Below are 21,516 nucleotides of genomic sequence, written 5' to 3'. Positions count from 1 at the left end.
TGACACCCCAAAATAAGCCCTTCCCTCTCGGAGCCCTTAACACAGCGGCGGGAAGAGTCATTCGCCTACGGTCTCGGGGTTTGGGGGGGTCCTCACCTGCGGGGAGGCCGAATGCAGGGAGCGCGCCCAGGCCGCCGCCTCCTCCCCGCTCTCGGGGCGCCGGTGGCGCAGCCGGCGCGGGAGGAGGCTGAGGAACTGCTCGAGGACCAGCAGCTCCAGCATCTGCTCCTTGGAGCGCCGCTCGGGCCGCGGCCAGCGGCGGCACAGCTCCCGCCGGCGGCTCAGCGCCTCCTCCGGGCCGGACACGTCCCCGGGGCGCAGCCGCCCGAAGCGTCTCCGGGAGGTGTCGGGGTCCCGCCAGTCCCCGGGGTCCTTCTCTTCCTCCTCCGCTTCTGCTTTCAACGCCAGCACCACCGCGCAGGCCGCCGCCAACGCTGCCTCCGGGGCCCCGAGACACCGATGAGATTCCCGGAAAGCAGGGCGCACGGCCACCGTCTCCTCCAAAGCACCGCCACCACAGCTCACTACCCCGGCCAGCGCGCCAGCGGGAGAAAAACAAACCAGGCCGGAAGTGCGTCATCAACCCACGCCTACTCCGGACAGAGGGATATAGAAGCCGGGCCTGTCATGGGTCTCTCCATGTGCATCTCTGCCTCCCAGCGTTTATAATGCTGGAAAAAGCGCGCGCGGGATTCTGGGATTTGTAGGCGACTCAGTGTCCACGGTCCAGCAACGGACAGGGAAGGAATCAAACTCGGGACTACGAGCAATCCCAGAATGCATCGCGCCACGTCGACGTCATTTTTGTAGTTCTCCGATACGATCCCGGAAGTCCTGCCTCCGAAGCCATGTTTGTAGTTCTCAGGCTGGTGGGTCTCTGAGGCGATGTATCTTGGACCGTTGGGACTTCCGTGACCAGCAAGAGCTCCGAAGTGAGAAACGAATGGATAAAGGTCTGTCTGTGAGTAGAGGGTTTGTGTTTACAGCCCAGGCCAGGGAGATGGTAGGGTGGCCTCGGTGCCTCCGAGCCCGGAAGTCTCTGCTCTCTGCGGGGCGGATCTGGAAGCGAAGCCATAAGGGGCGGGACTTCCGCTAGAGACGCGCTGCTACCCGGAACGGTTTTCCCAGGTCAGCAATCTTCTTATCTCAAGCAGTTATGAATTCATAGTCCTGCTCACACGTGGGGTGGGGGCGGGGAGGAAGGGGAGAAGGAGGGATTTTGGGGTTCCCCGCTTCCCTCCTCTGTCCACTCCTCGCCTTCCATCCATCCGCCTGGAGTCCCCGAGAGGCTCGTGCAGAACTGCAGGCAGGGGATGGCGGGAAGAGAGGAGGCACAGTCCTCTGCTCCCACCATTCCTGCATGCTTCCTGGGGGAGATGGGTGCACCCCGTCCTGGGTGAGGCTGTGCACGACCTTGTATTGGTTGTTCTGGCGCCCTCTGCTGGCCTGCGGGTGCACGAGCAGGGAGGATCCTATAAATAATGTTTAGGGGGCTGGGGGTTGAGTAGGTAGGTGCACTGGGCTTAGTTGTTAGGGTGCTGGGGACTCAGTACAGAAGGATCTGGCTACCTCTGCTGTTCTAAAGGCATATACATATGGGCAAAGAGAAAAAGTAAGAGATGGAGGAGGAAGAAGAGGGAAGGAAGGAGAGAGAGAAGAAAGAAAAGGAAGGAAAGAACGAAAGAAATCTGTGTGGTTTTGCAGAAAAACAACAGCTAATTAAAACTTGGGTACTATTTGGTGTTGATTTCCTGAATTTGAACCAACATACACAGGTAAAAGTGCAGGTATTCTGTACTCACATAAGTAACTGAAGTTTTTCCACATGGTAAATAAATTATTTTCAACCAGAAGGAAGGTGTAGAACATGGCAAACCAATACAGTTTATTTTGAGTCCCTATCAAATAGGAATGACTTGATGAACTTTTTCAGAGGAGGCTTCTCATATTCGAAGAGAAGAGCTATCCCTGGCTTAATGAACTATCTCTAGTCTTCTACAGCCTCCCAGTACCCAGGAGATTTTTACTTCCATAAATTCTGGATTGACAGGTTTGATTGCTCATCTCCTGCTGTGCTATATGAAAATCATGACACATACCCAATTTCTATAGAGATTAAACCAGAAGAAAATGATGTGGTGACCGTTTCTGAGCCCAGCTATTCCATATGGAATGCAGTGTATGCAGTGTCCCATGCCCTTCATAAAATGCTGCTGAGCAAAATTGAAATGGGACCTAAAGAAGACAGAAACATGGACTGGCTTCTTCCATGTCAGGTAAGCCTCACTCATAAGCAAGCGAAGCATCAGGATCTTATATTATTGTTAATTACTATCCTCAAACCTATAAAACATTTTCATCTTATATTTGCAAGTACAAATTAAAATGGAAATAGGTTCTGTCAAAGTGTATGAGTATATATTACATGATTTGGGGACAGAAAGCACTCATTTGAAGACATTAAATTTGAATGTTTTTCAACAAATGATTTCCTAGTGTGAGATGAAATTCTGTAAGATACAATTATACATAGTGTAAAAATATAGCAAGTTCAAGAACCAAAATTTTTATGATTTCATAGAATATGTCCAATGACATAAGATATAGACTATGGCCTCATATGCAAAGCAACCATTTCACCTAAAATACAATCTGTATTTATGACAAAAGACCATAAAAAGATCCTTTTGTGGACAATAAATACCCTGTCCTCAAGTCAGCAGTAACAGAAAAGTAATTGCTTTCACAGATGATTTAGTATTAATAAGGTAAGATGAATGTGAAACGAAAATTGTGGTTCCATTAATAAATTTTAGAACACAGACAGTACTCATAAGCTTGGGCCACAACTCAGTGTGTTAGTGATGAGTATAATGTGTGGGTTTTAAACCAACAAGATATAAACTAGGACTCGTTGACACTTACGAATCTTGGAGATGAACTTTAAGTAGGATATCAAGATGATTGTTGAGCAAGTCAGTTGAACTTTTCATTCAGTCAATGATAGGTAAATAAAAGATGAAATGTGAGTGTGTACTATATAATTTAGTATTATGGGGATCAGTAATATTTGACATTGATATTGAAATAGTCTGTAATCATGGCTTCCAGTCATGATGTATTAGGTGAGTGAGTTTGTCTCTTGTATGAATAACTGAGTACCTATATAGAAGTTGTTTATAACATGAGTTATTAATTAGTTAACACAATATTAGGTTGTGTTATTAATTTTCAGAAGTTGATTTTTTTCTAATCAAGATAATACTGCTGGTGTCTTAACAAAAATATGGAAGTGTTTCTTCCTTTTCCCTTCTATGGAATACTTTGAGGAGTATTGTAGTGAGTTATTTGCAACTCTTGTAGAATTCATGCTGAATCTCTAGACCTAGGCTTTTCTTTTCTCTCTCTTTTTTTTTTTGAGAGATTTTTAAGTTACCATTTCTATCTTGGTTGTTATGTTTCTGTTTTAATCATTTATTTCATCTTGATTTAATGTTGTTAGATTTTATACATCTAGAAGTCTACCCATTAATTTTTTTGCATTTAAATGCTTAGTTGAATGAAAACTTTTAAAATATGAACCAATGATTTACAGCTTTCCTCAGTGCATGTTGCAGTGTCTGTTAGATCAGGATTGATGCAGGTGTCATGGACTTAAAAGAGAGCAGACAGGCATTTCCAAAAGCAGGATTTTTCTCTCAGACAGAACACTGATATGGTAGTCTATTGAGCGGGGAAGTAGAGAGTCTATGCTGTAGTACCGGGGGATGGAGGTCTTAAGTAGCTTGATAGGGAGAAGGACATAGCGTGGGGGTTCAGTGTATAAATTTCTGGCTTTAGTCCTGCCTGTCTGTAGGTGTGTGGGTTTATTTCTGGATATCTGATTCAATTCCATTGATCCACAAGGCTTTTTCTCCGCCAGTACTATGTCATTATTATTACTCTTGCTCTATAGTATAGCTTTAGATCAGGGATGGAGTTAACTTCAGAAGTTCTTTATCATACTGGGTTGTTTTAACTATTCTTTTTTTTAATATGTTGTTGAGAATTGTTCTTTCAAGGTCTGTAAGGAATAGTGTTGATATTTTGATGGGAATTGCATTAATCTCTAGATTTCTTTTGGTAGGATGACCATTTTTGCTGTTATTCTTACTGATCCATAAGCATGGAAAATCTCTCCATCTTCTCATATCTTCTTCAATTTCTTTCTTCAGAGACTTGAAGTTTTTTTTTTTTCATACAGATCTTTCTCGTTCTTGGTAAGAGTTAAACTGATGTACTTTATATTATTTGTGAATATTGGAAGGTTGTTGTTGCCCCAATTTCTTTCTCAGCCCACTTGTCTTTTGTATACAGGAAGACTTCGGATTTTTTTGAGTTAATTTTATATCCAGCAATTTTGCTGAAGGTGTTGATCAGCTGTACGAGTTCTCTGGTAGCATTTGTGGGTCCACTCATGTATACTATCATAACACCTGTGAATAGTGATACTTTGACTTCTTCCTTTCTGACTTGTATCCACTTGATCTCCTTTAGTTTTCTTACTGCTCTAGCCTGGACATGGTGGATGATATCTTTAATGTGTTCTTGGATATGGTTTGTAAGTATTTTATTGAGTATTTTTGCACCAATATTCATAAGAGAGATAGGTCTGAAGTTCTCTTTTTTCTTGGATCTTTGTGTGGATTAGGTATCAATGTGACTGGCTTCCTAGAATGAGTTTGATAATGTTCCTTCTGTATGTATTTTGTGAATTCGTTTGAAGAGAATTGGGGTTAGCTCTTCTTTGAACGTCTGGTAGAATTCTGCGCTGAAACCATCTGGCCCTGAGCTTTCTTTTTTTGGAAGACTGATTCTATTTCCTTGGGAGATATAGGACTATTCAATTTATTTATCTGATCTAGATTTAATTTTGGTAAATGGAATCTATCAAGAAAATTGTCCATTTTATTTAGCTTTTTAAATTTTATGGCATATAGGCTTTTGTATTAAGACCTAATGATTGTTTGGATTTCCTCAATGTCTGTTGTTACGTTCCCATTTTCATTTCTGATTTTGCTGATTTGGATAGTTTTTCTCTGCCTTTTACTTAGTTTGGCTAAGGATTTGTCTATCTTGTTGATTTTCTCAAAGAACCAGCTGTTAGTCTCATTGATTTTTTGAATTGTTTTCTTTGTACCTAATACATTGATTTCAGCTCTGAATTTGATTATTTCTAATCATCTACTCCACTTGGGTGTGTCTGCTTAACATGAAGTCACACCACAATTCTACCAGACATTCAAAAAGGAGCTACAATAATCCTTCCTAAACTATCATGAAAAGAAAAGAAAAAAATGAAAAGAAACAGAAGGAGCCTGTGAAAACCCTTTCTAGAAATCCAGCATTGCTGTCATTTGCAAACCCATTAAAACTACACAAAAAGAAAACCATAGGCCAATATCCTTAATAAAATAGACTTTCAACCAAAATTAATCAAAAAAGATGAGGAAGGGCAATCCATTCTCATCAAAGAACAATCTACCAGTAGGACATTACAACACTGAACGTCTATGCCCCCAAATCAAGAGCACCTGCATTTGCAAATGAAATATGATTAAAGCTTAAACCACACATCAATCTCAACACTTTAATATTGGGAGACTTCAACACTCTACTCTCACCAAGGGACAGATCATCTAGACAGAAACTAAATAGGGAAATAATGACAATTACTGAGGTCCTAAATCAAATGGACCTAATAGATGTCTACAGAATTTTTCACCCAAACTCAAAAGAGTATACCTTCTTTTACCTTCTTTTCAGCACCACATGAAACTTTCTCTAAAATTGACCATATAATCGGGCACAAAGCAGGCCTCAAGAGATACAAGAAGATCAAAATAATCCCTTGTATCCTATCAGACCACATGGCCTAAAACTAGACTTCAATAACACCAGAAATAACAAAAAGCCTACATATACATGGAAGAGCCTTGAACTCATTGGCATAAGAGAGTACTTCTTAAACAGAACACCAACAGCTCAAGCTCTAAGAGCAACAATTAATACGTGGGACCTCATGAAACTGAAAAGTTTTTGTAAACAAAAGACATTGTCATCAGACTTAAACAACAGCCTACAGATTAGGAAAGGATCTTCACCAACCCAATAGCTGACAGAGGGCTAATCCAGAATATATAAAGAACTCAAGAAATTAAACAAAAATAATCCAATTAAAAATATAGTAAACAGAATGAAGCTAAACAGAATTCTCAATAGAGGAATATTGAATGGCAGAGAAACACTTAAAGCAATGTTCAACTTCCTTAATCATCAGGGAAATGCAAATCAAAACAACCCTGAGATTTCACCTTATAGCCATTAGAATGGCTAAGATCAATAACTCAAGTGATAGCACATGCTGGAGAGGATGTGGAGAAAAGGGGCACCCTCCTTCACTTCTGGTGGGAATGTAATCTTGAACAACCGCTTTGGATATCAATCTGGCATGTTCTCAGAGAAAAAGGAATGCTCTTAATTCAAGATCCAGCTATAGCACTCCTAGGCATATATCCAAAACATGCTCAAGAATACAACAGGGGTATTTGTTCAAACATGTTTATAGTAGCTTTATTTGTAAAAGTCAGAATATGGAAACAATCCAGATGTCCCTCAACTAAAGAATGGACACAGAAATTGTGTTACATTTACACAATGGAATACTGCTCAGGTATTATAAAAATTATAAAATTTGCAAGCAAATGGTGGGACCTAGAAATGCTCATCTTGACTGAGGGAGGTTTCCTAGAAACTGAAAGAAACACATGGCATATCCTCACTTGTAAGTGGATTTTAGACATATAATACATGGTAAACATACTGAAATGTGTATGGCTCAAGAAGCTAAACAAGAAGGAGGACCCTGGTTTAGATGATCAATCCTCACTCAGAATGGCAAATGGGATGGACATTGGAAGTGAGAGATACCAGGCTATAGGACAGGACCCTACCACAGAGGGCCTCTGAAGACTATACCCGACAGGATATCAAAGCAGGTGCTGATACTCAGCCAAACTTTGGGCACAGAGGAGGTAATCTTACAAAAGAAGGGGGAGGTAGGAAGACCTGGAGGGGACAACATCTCCACAAGGAGAATGACAGATCCAAGAAACTTTGGCATATGGGTCTTTTCTGAGACTTCTACTCCAACCAAGGACCATGCATGAAGATAACCTAGAATCCCTAGTACCCCTACACAGGTGTAGCCCATGACAGCTCAGTCTCCAAGTTAGTTCTCTAGAAAGGGGAATAGTGACTGTCTGACATTAACTCAGTGATTGGCTCTTTGATCACCTCCCCCTAATGGGACTGTAGTTTTAACAGGCCACACAGGAGACGATGCAGCCAGTCATGACAAGAGCTGATAGGCTAGGGTCAGCTAGGGATGGGAGGAAGACCTCCCCAATTAGTCGTTTTGTGGTGGGAAAAGGGAGGACATAAGTGAGGGAGGGTAGGATTGGGAGGGGATGATGGAGTGGGATAGTGGGGATACAAAGTGAATAAACTAATTTATTGAAAAATTAATTAATAAAAATAGACTCAATTCTAATGAAATTCTTGTAAAGAGAATATAGACATACATCAAAATTATTATCCACTCTGAACAAATTTCTTTTCCCTGATATGGCACAACATACGTCAATAAATATAAAAATCACATAAATGATGTATAAACAAAAATCACATGAACATCTCAAGATTTTAAACAGAAAAACAACAAAAATCTTTGAAAAAAATCCAACATTCCTTTATCATAAAAGTTTCAAAAGTTGTAAGGCTAGAGGCAACACCTCTGAACATAATAAAAGCTATAGGTGAGAAACCTGCATCCAGAATCATCCCTAATGGAGAAAAGGTCCAGGCAAGTTTACTCAGGTCTGAAGTTTGTCATCTATGTCCACCACCCCCAGTCCTTTTCAATATTTTGCTCAAAGTGTTAGTTTAAGCAGTAAAGAAATATAAATAGGAAAATTAGAATTCAAACTATCACTCTTTGCAGATGATGTAATAATATGCATTAAAATTCCCCAAAATTCTATCACAAAAAATTTTGAAATGATTAAAAAGTATACCTATGTGACAGGATACAGAATCTGCGTACACAAATCTATTTACTTTTGTATATACCAACATCAAACATTCAAAGGTGATCTTGAACATATATTCAGAAATGTCTGAAGGAAAGTAAAATATCTAGTAATAAACAGATGAAAGAAAAAATATACCTACAATGAGAACTTCAAACACCTTAAGGAATCAAGAAAGACACTGGAAAATGGAAGACATCCCATGTTCCTGGATTGATAAAGATAAAATCTTGAAAATGACCATTCAACTGAAAGCTATTCCCAAACTCAATACAAATGCAATAAAAAGTATATTATTCTTATTCTTCACAGATAGAAAAAAAAATTCTGCTCAGTTCCCTCTCTTCATCCAATTCTGCTGTCTATTCTGTTTTCTGTTCTGAGTGATATTCTGGCACCCTCCTGTGGACCCTCCTTGTTATTTAGCTTCTTTGGGTCTGTGGATTGTAATATGGTTATCCTGTATTATAGGTCTAATATCCGCTCATAAATGTGTACATACTATGTGTTTTTATCTGTGTCTGTGTTACCTCACTCAGGATGATTTTTTCTAGTTCAATCTATTTTCCTGCAGTTTCCATTATTTCTTATTTTTAATAACTGGTTAGTATTCCATTGTGTAAATGTACCAGAAGTACTTTATCCATTCTTCTAGATTTGAGGGACACCTAGGATGTTTCCAGTTTCTAGCTGTTATGAATAAACAGCTATGAACACAGTAGAACAAATGTCCTTGTTATATAATATAAGAGAACAACTATTGGATATATTCCCTGGAGTGGTATAGCTGGGTCTGGAGGTAGAACTAGTCCCAATTTTCTGAGAATGCACCAGATTTATTGATTTCCAGAGAAGTTGGAGGAACGTTCCCTTTTTACTACATCCTCACCAGCGTGTGTTGTCACTTGAGTTTTTGATCTTAGCCATTCGAGTGTAAGATGAAATCCTGGAGTCATTTTGATTTCTGTTTCTCTGATGACTAAGGACTTTGATGATTTCCTTTAGTGCTTCTCAGCCATTCGAGATTCCTCTGTGGTGAATTCTCAGTTTAGCTCTGAACCCCATTTGTTAATTGGATTAGTTGATTTGTTGGTGTTTAATTTCTTGATTTCTTTTTGGATTTTACCGCTCTGTCTGATGTAGGGTTGGTGTTGTTATTTTCCCAATCTGTTGGCTGCCATTTTTTCTTTTGATAATGTCCTTTGACTTACAGAAGCTTTTCAGTTTCTTGAGATCCCATTTATTAATTGTTGATCTCAGAGCCTGTGCTGATTTGTTCTATTGTCTCCTATGTTAATGAGTTCCAGACTTTTCTCTACCTTGTCTTCTAAATGATTTAGAGGCTCTAGTTTTATGTCAAGGTCTTTGATCCACTTGGACTTGAGTTTCTTCAGGGGATACAAAGGGGTCTATTTGCATTTTTCTACAGGCAGACATCCAGTTAGACCACAACTATTTGTTGAAGATGCTGTTATTTTCCCATTGTATGGTTTTGTCTTTGTTGAAAGTAAAGTTTCAGTAGGCGTGTGGGTTTATTTCTATGTCCTTATTCTAGTTGTACAGGATTGGTCTGCTCAAAAGGGTGTTTTATTTTTCCATATGAAAACTTCAAACTTCAAACTTCAAACTTCCATATGAAATTTGTTTGCTCTTTCCAGGTCTTTAAAGAATTACGTTCGAATGTTGGTGGGAAATGGACTGAATCTGTACATTGCATTTGTTAAGAATGCTGTTTTACTATGTTAACCCTACATGCCCATGATTTTGGGAGATCTTTCCATCTTCTGATATCTTCCTCAGTTTCTTTCTTTAAAGACTTGAAATTCTAGTCATAGAGGTCTTTCATTTGGTTAGAGTTACTACAAAATATTTCATATTGTTTGTGGCTACTGTTTAGGGTGTTGTTTCCCAAATTCCATTCTCAGCCCATTTTTCATTTGTAAGCAGAAGGCCTAATGATCTTTTTCATTAAATGTGTTCCCAGCCTATTTGTCGAAAGTATATATCAATTGTAGGGATTCTCTGGTAGAATTTCTTGGATCTTTATGTATACTAGCATATCATGTGTGAATAGTGATACTTTGACTTCTTCCTTTCCAAGTTGTATCTCTTTGATCATCTTCAGTTGTGGTATTACTCTGGCTAGGACTTAAGTAGTATATTGAAAAGATATGGAGAGGGTAGGCATCCTTGTCCTGTACCTCATATTAGTGGAATTTAAGTTTCTCTCCAAATAATTTAATGCTGGCTCTCAGCTTGCCTTTTACTGCCTTTATTATGTTAAATGTGCGCCCAATTCCTTGTATGTCTGATTTCTCTAAGTCTGTTAACATGAAGGGGTGTTGGATTTTGTGAAAGGCTTTTTCTCATCTAATGAGATGATCATGTGATTTTGTTGTTTGTTTTTTTATATGGTGGATTACACTGATGGATTTTGAACCATCCTGGTATCCCTGAGATGATGCCTATTCGTTCATCGTGTATATATTTGATGTGTTTTTGGATTTGGTTTGTGAGTATTTTATTGAATATGTTTTTTTCTATGTTCTAGAGTGAGATTGCTCTGAAATTTTCTTTCTTTGTTGAGACTTTGTTTGGTTTGTGTATTAGGGTGACTGCCATCACAATGAGTTTGGCAATGTTCCTTCTGTTTGTATTTTGTGGAATACTTTGATGAATATTGGTATGAACTTTTGTTTGAAAATCGGGTATGAGTCAATGCTAAAACCATCTAGCCCAGGGCGTGTGTGTGTGTGTGTGTGTGTGTGTGTGTGTTTGGCAGACTTTTAATTACTGCTTCCATTTTCTAAGGGACTATTGATCTATTGTTTTATATTATTAATTTTATTGGTTTTGTTTTTGAAGAAAAAATTTCTCCCATCTTGTGTGTCCTGTAAGTAGGTTTGTAAATCAGAAGCCTCAGACATAGAGATTCATCTGAATCTTAAACTAGAGTGCTAGCTTTGTAATTTTGTTTTGTTTTTATATTACTGGCTGATGACCTGAAATGTAGGTATTTGTACATATCAAATCTGTTCTTCAATTGATCTTCATCCACATGTTGAATTTTGAGATTTAACAGAGCATATTATATTTCTCATTTGGTAACTTCATGGTCCATAACCCATGCTGCTCTGGTTTCTCATCTAGGGCCACACCTGTATCCTGCCAGGGGCCTCCCATGACCTCCAAATTCACCCACCCTGATTTCTATTCTCTCTTTTGATTCCTTCCTTGCCTCTACTTTCCCCAAAGCTGATGTCCATCCCCATTATCCTCCTCACTCCCTCTCCCACCCTATTCCTTCCCTCCATTTAATTCAGATACCTATATTATTTTCTCTTCTGAGTGAGTTTCCTACATCCTCCCTTTGCTCTCCTTGACACTCTGGGTCTGTGGATTGTTCCATGGTTATCCTGTACTTTATGGTTAATTTCCACTTATGAGTGAGTAGGTACCATGTGGGTCTTTCAGGGTCTGGGTTACCTCACTCAGAAAAATCTTTCCTAGCTCCATCCATTCTCTGGCTGACTGCATGAAGTCTTTGTTATTAATAGCTAATTGGTATTCGGTTGTATAACTGTATCACATTTTATTTATCCATTCTTCAACAGAAGACATCTAGTTTTTTTCCAGTTTCTGTTTATTACAAATAAATCTGCTATGAACATAGTTGAGCAAGTGTCCGTGTGTTATGGTAGAACACCTTTTGGGTATATTCCCCGGAGTAGTATAGCTCTTCAGGTATATAGGTATTGATGTTGGACTGTTGTAAAGTTTTTGAGAAATGTCTAGATGCATTTCCAAAGTGGTTGTTTAAGTTTTCATTCTCACCAGCACTGAAGGTGTGTTTTCCTTACTCCACATCCTCACCACCATGTGCTATCCCTTGAGTTCATGATCTGAGCCATTCTGACAAATGTAAGCTCAAAATGCAGAGTCCTTTTGATTTGCATTTCCTTGATGACTAAGGACAACGAACATATCTTTAAGTGGGTCTCAGCCATTAGCACTGCCTCTGTTGAGGGTTGTCTGTTTAGTTCTTTATGCCATGATTTAATTGGGTTATTTGGTTTGTTGGTGTCTAATTTCTTCAATTCTTTATTTTAGATATTATCCTTCAGTCAGAGATAGGGTTGGTGAAGGTCCTCTCCCAGTCCATATGCTATCATTTGTTCTATTGATGGAGTTGTTTACCTTCCAGGTGATTTTCATCTTCATGTGTCCCTTTGTTAATTGTTGATCTTATTGTCTGAGCTGTTGGTGTAGTGTTCACAGAGGTGTCTCTGTTTTTTATTTGATTGATTAATTTTTACAGAATATACAGGTTTTTATTACATACCCCTGACTGTCCTGGAACTTACTGGATAGATCAGGCTAGCATCCAGCTCTATGAAATACTCCTGGGCCTGTCTCCTGAGTGTTCTTGGAATAAAAGACTTGAGAAAATACACCCAGCTTGTCCATTGTTATTTTAGTTAGGGATTGTTCATACTATTTATCTGATATGTGCTCATTACTGTTAGTGTTTACTCTCTCTCTCTCTTTATGTCTGTGAATTGGCATTTCTCTTGCAAGGCTATATCCTCCTGAAAGGATGCAGAAATTAGAGAGGTGAACCTCACTATTCAGTTTCCTCCTAAAAAGATTTCATGATTACATTAGAACCTGTGTATCAGAAAATAAGTAGAAGAAATGCCAGAATTCAATGAAAATATTGTAAACGAAGTATACATTTCCAGTATACTTTGTCCGTTTCATGCTTTCTGTTGTACACATGTGTGAATATTTTAGAATGCATTGACCTACAATGATGTGCATGTGAACTTCACTCGAGAAGAGTGGGCTTTGCTGGATCCTTCCCAGAGGAATCTTTACCAAGATGTGATGCTGGAGACCTACAGGAATCTCACTGCTATAGGTATGAGAGTGAATAATCTTTACTTTTTAAAATGAGGGAGGAACTCTTTATTTATTATTGATGTACTTCTGTAATTTCACTTGCCCATGGGGAAGACTAAAGTGAATGGTTCTTTGATTGATCATAGATTATGACCTAAATTTTGCCTTATTTCCAATAATAAAACATACATTTTCTGGTATTGTATTTTAGGCTACAGTTGGGAAGATCATAATATTGAAAAGCATTGTCAGAGTTCTAGAAGACATATAAGGTAATTTTCATATGTAAGCTGATATGAATATGGTTCTGAGAAAATGTTAATGTGTCTTGGAAATTTGAAAGAAAAGGGACAGTGTAAATGGAATGTTTTAAGTATATTTACTGATGATTACTAACTTGTTACTAAACTATTTACCTCCATGTTAGGTATTTGATGTGTGTTTGCAAGGCACTCCTCTAAGAATGCAAGGAAACCATACCTCATGCAAGATCAATATTTAAATCATAGCCTTGTTAGCGCTATGAGGTGGAGCTGCATTTCTTTAGTTTCCTACAACTCAGATATTGCTAAAGGTATTCACAGTAAATAGTTGCTGAAAGTATGTAGAAAACATTATACTAAAGTAGTCCATAGTAAAGCTGGGGTTACTCATACACTTGTAATAATGTTGCTAAGCTTTGTGAGAAGGACAGATTTTTAGAGTCAGGAATGTTGTTGTGGAAAAACCATAATCCCTGTAGCACATATCTATAATGAACAAAAATCAAATGTGTGAATGCAACGTGAAACCATGTCATTTATTATTCTTCTTTTAATAGGGATATCATATATCACAATGAATACAAGTCATAGATATATTGAAAGAAACAATATACCACTCAAAACAACTAAAATAAATAGTAGTCCCCAGTATGAGTAGATATTTAAATGGGGATACCTATTATGCTTTATATGGACTATTCAGAGATGCAAGCAGTATAAATAATGACACAGAGACTACTTTATATTTTAAAGCTTAGGCAATTTAACTGGTTGGATTCTGAAACCTCTTTTTCCCTAACACAAACCTAATACAGTGTCCTGCTGCATGGGCAGCACTACCTCTTTGTTCATCTTCATGTCTATCTCTTAACCCCTCTGTCCTGCTGGTGAATCGCCTGTCATTTGCTTTCTTCTTTCCAGCAAACCTCTCTCACTCAGAAGTTCTGCCCTCCATTTTGTGCCCTGCTATCAGTTGTCAGCTCTTTATTATTTCCAATGTAAGGAAGGACAAATGTTTACAAAATATAGGGCAGGTGATGGACCATAAAAAGAGAATTATGCAATCTGCTCAGCACTTAGCTTTCTGCTGTCTCAGCAATCAGCATTCCAATACACAGACACACTTTCACATAATATTACGACAACATCAATTAACTGGTTATTCAACTTCATTAGGAATTTTCACAAAAATCACACTTCAGAAAATGTAGTTTTAGGAATATATAAATTATTCTGTTTCTCACAGTTAACTTTGCCTATTTACCATGGTGTGCAGTATAGGGAAATTTATTAACCCAATCAGTGAGTTAAAACTCTGAGGTATTGCAGTTTTGTACAAATATGTGGTAAAACATCTTAAAGAATAAAGTAAGAAAGTATAGTATAAATGTGAGCAAGGTGACAAATATTTTCACCATCACAGGTATTTTCAAATATGCAAAACACCCCCTAGAGAAGGAGAAAACCGTGAATGTGAAAATAATGATGAAAACTAAGATGTAATTCCTATTTATCTTTACACCAAATTGTAAAATTAAGTGACATGGACAATTAGATTCATCAGTGTAATGAATGTGGTAAAGTTTTCATATGTATCAATTATCTTTGCAGGTATGAAAATACTCATAGTGGAGACAAACCCCCTGAAGATACTCAATATGGTGAAGTCTTTACACATCACAGGAGTCCCCACACATATGAAAGTAAGCATATTCGTGAGGACCGCTATGAATCAAACCAATATGGTAACGCTTTTGCACATAACAGTCATCTCCTAAGACATAAAAGGACACATATAGCAGAGATATCTGATGAATGTAACCAATGTGGCAAAGCCTTTGCAGGTAACAGTACTCTTATAATACATAAAAAAGCTCACACTGGGGAGAAACGTTATGAAAGTAACCAATGTGGTAAAGCCTTGGCAAATAATGGTTATCTCCTAAGACATAGAAGAACTCACAGTGGAGAAAAACCTTGTGAATGTAACCAGTGTGGTAAAGCCTTTGCATGTAACCGTGATCTCCTAAGACATAAAAGAATTCACAGTGGAGAAAAACCCTATGAATGTAACCAGTGTGGTAAAGCCTTTGCATACAACAATGGTCTCCTAATACATAAAAGAACTCACACTGGAGAAAAACCTTATGAATGTAACCAATGTGGTAAAGCCTTTGTACAGAGGAGTACTCTCCTATTACATAACAGAACTCACACGGGAGAGAAACCCTGTAAATGTAACCAGTGTGGTAAAGCCTTTGCATACAACAGTGGTCTCCTAATACATAAAAGAACTCACACTGGCGAAAAACCTTATGAATGTAACCAATGTGGTAAAGCCTTTGCACAGAGGTGTACACTCCTATTACATAACAGAACTCACACGGGAGAGAAACCCTATGAATGTAACCAGTGTGGTAAAGCCTTTGCAAACAGGTATATTCTCCTAGTACATAACATAACTCACACTGGTGAAAAACCTTATAAATGTAACCAGTGTGTTAAAGCCTTTTCATCTAAACAAAAGCTCCTACTACATAAAAGAATTCACACTGGAGAGAAACCCTATGAATGTAATCAGTGTGGTAAAACCTTTGCATCCAACTACGTTCTCCTAATACATAAAAGAGTTCACACAGGAGAGAAACGTTATCAATGTAACCAATGTGGTAAAGCCTTTTCGCAGAACAGTCATCTCCTAAGACATAAAAGAACTCACACTGGAGAAAAACCTTATGACTGTAACCAATGTGATAAAGCCTTTACATCTAACACTGAACTCCTAATACATAAAAGAACTCACACGGGAGAAAAACGTTATGAATGTAACCAATGTGATAAAGCCTTTGCATGTAACAGTAATCTCTTAAGACATAAAAGAAATCACACTGAAGAAAAACCCTATGAATGTAACCAATGTGGTAAAGCCTTTGCATGTAACAGTGATTTCATAAGACATAAAGGAACTCACACTGGAGAAAAACCTTATGAATGCATCCAATGTGGTAAAACCTTTGCACAGAGGTATACTCTCCTAGTACATAACAGAACTCACACTGGAGAAAAACCCTATGAATGTAACCAATGTGATAAAGCATTTGCACAGAACAGTAGTCTCCAAATACATAAAAGAACTCACACGGGAGAGAAACCTTATGAATGCAACGAATGTAGTAAAGCCTTTGCATGTAACAGTGTTCTCCTAAGACATAAAAGAACTCACACTGGAGAGAAACCTTATGAATGTAACCAATGTGGTAAAGCCTTTGCATATAACAGTGTTCTCCTAAGACATAAAAGAACTCACACTGGAGAGAAACCTTATGAATGCAATGAATGTCGTAAAGCCTTTGCACAGAACAGTCATCTGGTAGTACATAAAAAAATTCACACTGGAGAGAAATCTTATGAATGTACCCAAAGTGATAAAGTCTATGCATTTCAGAGTAGTCTATAAAGTCTATGCATTTCAGAGTAGTCTCTGAAGACAAAAAGAACACATCCTGGAGAAAAACCTTATGAATGTAAGCCATGTGGAATCAGCTTTTTACAACAGTCTCATAATAAAGTCTTTTCATGTAAGAGTCATCTTGAACAAGAACACTTATTGGAGTGAAACCCTATAAATGTAAACAACGTGTGAAAAACTTTTCATGCCATAATAATCTCCATCTACATAGAAGAATGCACACTGGAGAGAAACATTATAAATGTAACCAATGTGATAGAGCATTTTGACATAATAGTAATCTCCTATGACATAAAAAAGACATACTGGAGATAAACCATATGAATGTAAGCAATGTGGAAAGGCTTTGCATGTAACAGTCATCTCCTTATACATAAAAGAGCTCACACTCGAGAGAAACCTTATTAATGTAACCTATGTGGTAACATACTTTCTCCAGCAGGGATACATTTCATAAACATTCCCAAATGATACCACCAACTGAGAAGGATTCATTTCTCTGACTTCAAATGTACGTGTTTGATTTCTGTTACATGAAAGAATTCATGATGAAGAAAACATTTATAGATAAGCCTGTAGTTGCCTCAACACCTGAGTTCAGTAATGAATGCTTATATAAGTAAAACATTCATGAGTAAACATATTTAAGAATTAGTTTTAATTTCCATTATGTGATAACAGTTTGTCTTTGTGTTTTTGATGTGCCTGTCCTTTCTAGTTTCCATGAAGACCAGACCTTATCGTCTGGTCTTTCTGAGACCAGATCTTCTCATACCAGGAATTCTAGAAAGTTGTCAAAAACCTTACCTAGGTCCTGGGAATGAACTTGTCTTAACTGCAAAGCCATGTCTCTAGTACTGTAAATATCTTATATTATCGTGATGTCAGGAAGTAGAAAAGAATTCATAGGAGAGCAACCCTATTTGTACAAAGGAGTTGATTACTTTGTACATAATAAATGTATCCATTTTCAAGAAAAGAACCTTTTTTGTATCTGTTTTTATCATAGCCTTGGAGGAAGTAAATTATTTACCATGTTCCCTTAAATGTAATGGAGCAGAACACCATTTATGATTGTGGTCTGAATTTTGAACATTGGAGTAGGGATTGAATTTGCTGTATGTGTAGCAAATCTATTCACAGAAGTTTATGAGGTTGTTCTGATATTCCTTCTGTGGTGGCTGTTCGTATTCTAATGCATTTCCACTTGGTGAAAGGTATTTTTCTGTGCAATGTATAGAATGGGATCCCCATCATCTATGTGGTCCATTGCTTATTTATATCAGGCAGTCTGTGATCATAGTTTTCAAGGAAGGGTCTCTGAGGACGTGTGGTATTTTTTTTTTTATGTTTTCACAAATTCATTTAAAATGTTTGTTTTTAAGCCTTGCTTGGATATCAATAATTAATAAATGCTCAATAGTATGTGTGTGTGTATATATATGTATATGTTGTTTGAAGTTCCATGTTTCTGCATTTTCCCACATTTACTATATGGCACATCATCTTCCTAGAGATTTATCTAGCTTTCTTAGAGATTATCTAGCCTTCTTAGAGATTTATCTAGAGGTACTAGTTAATGTAACAGCAATGAGATTTATTTCAAAACATGTTGTGTGTTTAGTGGACTATTCATTCTTAGGCTATGACAGATATATGAAGACTGTCTGACACTTTGTGGGGTTTATTTTAGTCATGCTTATATGATCTTCAAGTTTATGTTGTCAGTTTTGCATAACAGTCTTCCCACTGAGCTCACTGACATGCACAAAATTAGTTGAAACATTACATCAGTACAATATTGTATTTTATTCAGATTATGAATATATTGTCATCAGAGAATGGAATAATATAAAATGATTTGAATAATAAATGCTACTTGCAAATGAAAATTATACACTCCTGTCTCATTTTGGAACGTGTTGGTTCTTAGGAGTAAAGACTTACTCATAAGACTTTCTCAAAACTGCAAGTGAATGTCAGAGAATTGTCTCAGTGGGTAAATTTAGTTATTGCTAAGCCTGATGATTTGAGCTCAATCCCTGAGTAGTCCATATCACTGCTACGGATTTTTCTAATGTTTCTATAGTTGGGTTGCTGTATATGCAAATTCACACACTAGCAGATATGTAAATATATTTTCAGGCTAAATAAGGGCCAGTGTCATCACTGGCCAAAAGACTCATTGTGTTCCATGTCAAGAACTTATATATGGGATGTAGATAATAAACAGCAATAAGTTGTACTCTCACTAGCACATATACACAATAACATGTATGTATACACAAACACACTCCAGCATTTTTTAATTTATTTTTATTGATTATAGTTTATTCACTTTGTATCCCTGCTATAGACCCCTCCTCATCCCCTCCCAATCCTACCCTCTCTCCCTCTTCTTCTCCTATCCCCCCCCACTCCACTGATAGGGAAGGTACTTCTCTCCATCCATCTAAACCTAATCTATCAGGTTTCACAGGGACTGTCTTCATTGTCTTCCTCTGTGGAATGGTAAGACTGTTCCCCATGCAGGCAGAGGTGACCAAAGAGCCAGGCCCTGAGTTCATGTCACAGACAGTCCTTGTTCCCATTACTAGGGAACCCTCTTGGACACTGAGCTGCAATGGGTTAAATCTGTCAGGGGTACTACATTATATCCATTCTTTGTGCTTGTTTGGAGTATGAGTCTCCAAAAATCCCTGTACCCAGATTTTTCTGGTTCTATTGCTCTCCTTGTGGAGCTCCTGTCCCTTCCAGGTCTTTCTTTCTCCTCCTTCTTTCATAAGATTACCTGCACTCTGCCCAAAGGTTGGTTATGAGTCTCAATATCTGTTTTGACACCCTGCTGCATAGAGTCTTTCAGAGGCCCTCTCTGGTAGGCTCCTGTCCAGTTCCCTGCTTTTTCCCTCTTCTGGTGTCCATCCTGTTTCTATTTCTGAATGGAGACTGAGCATCTTACCCAGGGTCCTCTTTCTTGATTAGCTTCTTTAGCCCTACAGATTTTAGTATGATTACCCTATATTTATATGTCTAGTATCTGGTTATAAATGATGAAGTTAACAAAGCAATGCAGCCATTTATAGATAACAGAAATTATTTGTAGAATATGAAGACTTATTGCTGTTCATTAAAAGGAAAATGGTTCCTTCGTACATCTTATTTTATTCTTTAATTCCTTGATTCAAGGATAGACCACTTAAAAATCATAGCTTAGCTCAGAAATGCATCCCTGTCATCCTAAATCTATTATTCAGTGCAGGCTAATCTTTCAGACTGAGGCCAGATTGTTCCACAGAGTGTGTTTTCAGTTTGTTTGTTTGTTTGGTTGTTTTTGAGACACAATTTTCTTGTGTATCTTTAGCTGTTCTGGACTCACTTTGTAGACCCAGCCATCCTCAAAATCACATAAATCTGTTTGCCTCATCTTCCTTGAGTGCTGGGATTACAGCTGTGTGCCACCATGCACATCTCCACGGACACTTCTAAAACAGGCATGGCTACAAAATGATTTCAAAATGCAAACTATCTTTCAAGGTATAGATTTTTTTCCTGAGGGATAGTGTACACAGGGACGTTAGAAGTTTTCTGAAATTGTGCTTTGTCCTTTCTGTAAGTGAAAACTGTAGTATTGTAACATCCCCCTCATAGATAAGACATTATTACCAGATGGCATTGCTCCCTGAGCAATCTACTTTCATGGCCTCCTTTACTTCATTTTGAGATAAGAATTTATGGTCAAAACATTCCAGAGGCATTTCTGTCCATAATTTTAAATTTTTTACATTTATTTCTGCATGACTTTGAGCCAAGAGTGCTTTTTATCTCTTATTTTTACATTATTGAGAATAGGACTTAATTTAGAATGGCTCTGAGTAGGTGAATCCACATTTGAACTTATCTATATGCCCTAAGTAAATTCCGGTGATTGCTTTGTTAACGAAAACCATTGCTTTGGAAAGGACTCTTATGCTCTTCTTGCCTGTGCCAGGAAAATCTCTTTCTCAGGTCCTGTGTCTTAGCTGGTGTAACAAAACACCAACAACACAGGCTCTAAACAACAATCAATAAATGGGACCTCATGAAACTGAAAAGTTTCTGTAAAGCAAAGAACCCTGTCTACAGATTGGGAAAGAATGTTCACTAACCCTATATCTGACAAGAGGGCTAATATCCAGAATATATAGAAAACTCAAGAAGTTAAACAGCAACAACTCAAGTAATCCAATTAAAAAAATGGGATACAGAGCTAAACAGAATTCTCAATACAGGAATGACAGAGAAACACTTAAAGAAATGCTCAACACCCTTAGTCATCAGGGAAATGCAAATCAAAACAACTGCGAGATTTCACCTTACAGCAATCAGAATAGCTAAGATCTAAAGCCCAAGGGACAAAACATGCTGAAGAGGATGTTGTGAAAGAGGAACCCTTCTCCACTCCTGGTGGGAATATAAACTTGTACAATCACTTTGGAAATCAATCTGGCACTTTCTCAGACAATTAGGAATACTGCTTCCTCAATATTCCACTCCTAAGCATATATCCAAAAGATGTTCAAGTATACAACAAGGACATTTGTCCAAATAGCTGTTTGTAACCGCTCTATTTGTAATAGAAGTTGGAAACAACCCAGGTGCCCCTCAACTGAGGAATGGATACAGAAATTGTGGTATATCTACATAATGGAATATTGCTCAGCAATAAAAAAAAGGAAATCATGAAAATTGCAGGCAAATGGTGGGAACTGGAAAA

The 21,516-nt window shown here is 38.0% G+C and overlaps 1 protein-coding gene across 1 annotated transcript; it reads left to right on the top strand.

The window, feature by feature from the left end:
• Positions 1-866: 866 nt before the first annotated feature.
• LOC132651138 (zinc finger protein 431-like) lies at positions 867-18,655 on the top strand. Its single transcript, XM_060376419.1, has 5 exons — positions 867-1,128; positions 2,113-2,276; positions 12,924-13,050; positions 13,243-13,303; positions 14,906-18,655. The coding sequence occupies exons 2-5, from the start codon at positions 2,208-2,210 to the stop codon at positions 16,749-16,751; spliced, it is 2,103 nt and encodes a 700-aa protein (XP_060232402.1). The 5' UTR covers positions 867-1,128; positions 2,113-2,207; the 3' UTR covers positions 16,752-18,655.
• The last annotated feature ends 2,861 nt before the right edge of the window (positions 18,656-21,516 follow it).

This window comes from Meriones unguiculatus, assembly GCF_030254825.1.
Source record: "Meriones unguiculatus strain TT.TT164.6M chromosome 13 unlocalized genomic scaffold, Bangor_MerUng_6.1 Chr13_unordered_Scaffold_40, whole genome shotgun sequence".
NCBI lineage: Eukaryota > Metazoa > Chordata > Mammalia > Rodentia > Muridae > Meriones > Meriones unguiculatus.
This window is presented reverse-complemented; position numbering and strand designations above follow the sequence as displayed.

Excerpts from the sequence above, each read along its gene's own strand:
- LOC132651138 (XM_060376419.1), top strand. The coding sequence starts at position 2,208 with ATGCTGCTGAGCAAAATTGAAATGGGACCTAAAGAAGACAGAAACATG. Across the intron at positions 2,277-12,923 it reads ACTGGCTTCTTCCATGTCAG|AATGCATTGACCTACAATGA; the intron begins GTAAGCCTCACT and ends TGAATATTTTAG. Across the intron at positions 13,051-13,242 it reads CAGGAATCTCACTGCTATAG|GCTACAGTTGGGAAGATCAT; the intron begins GTATGAGAGTGA and ends ATTGTATTTTAG.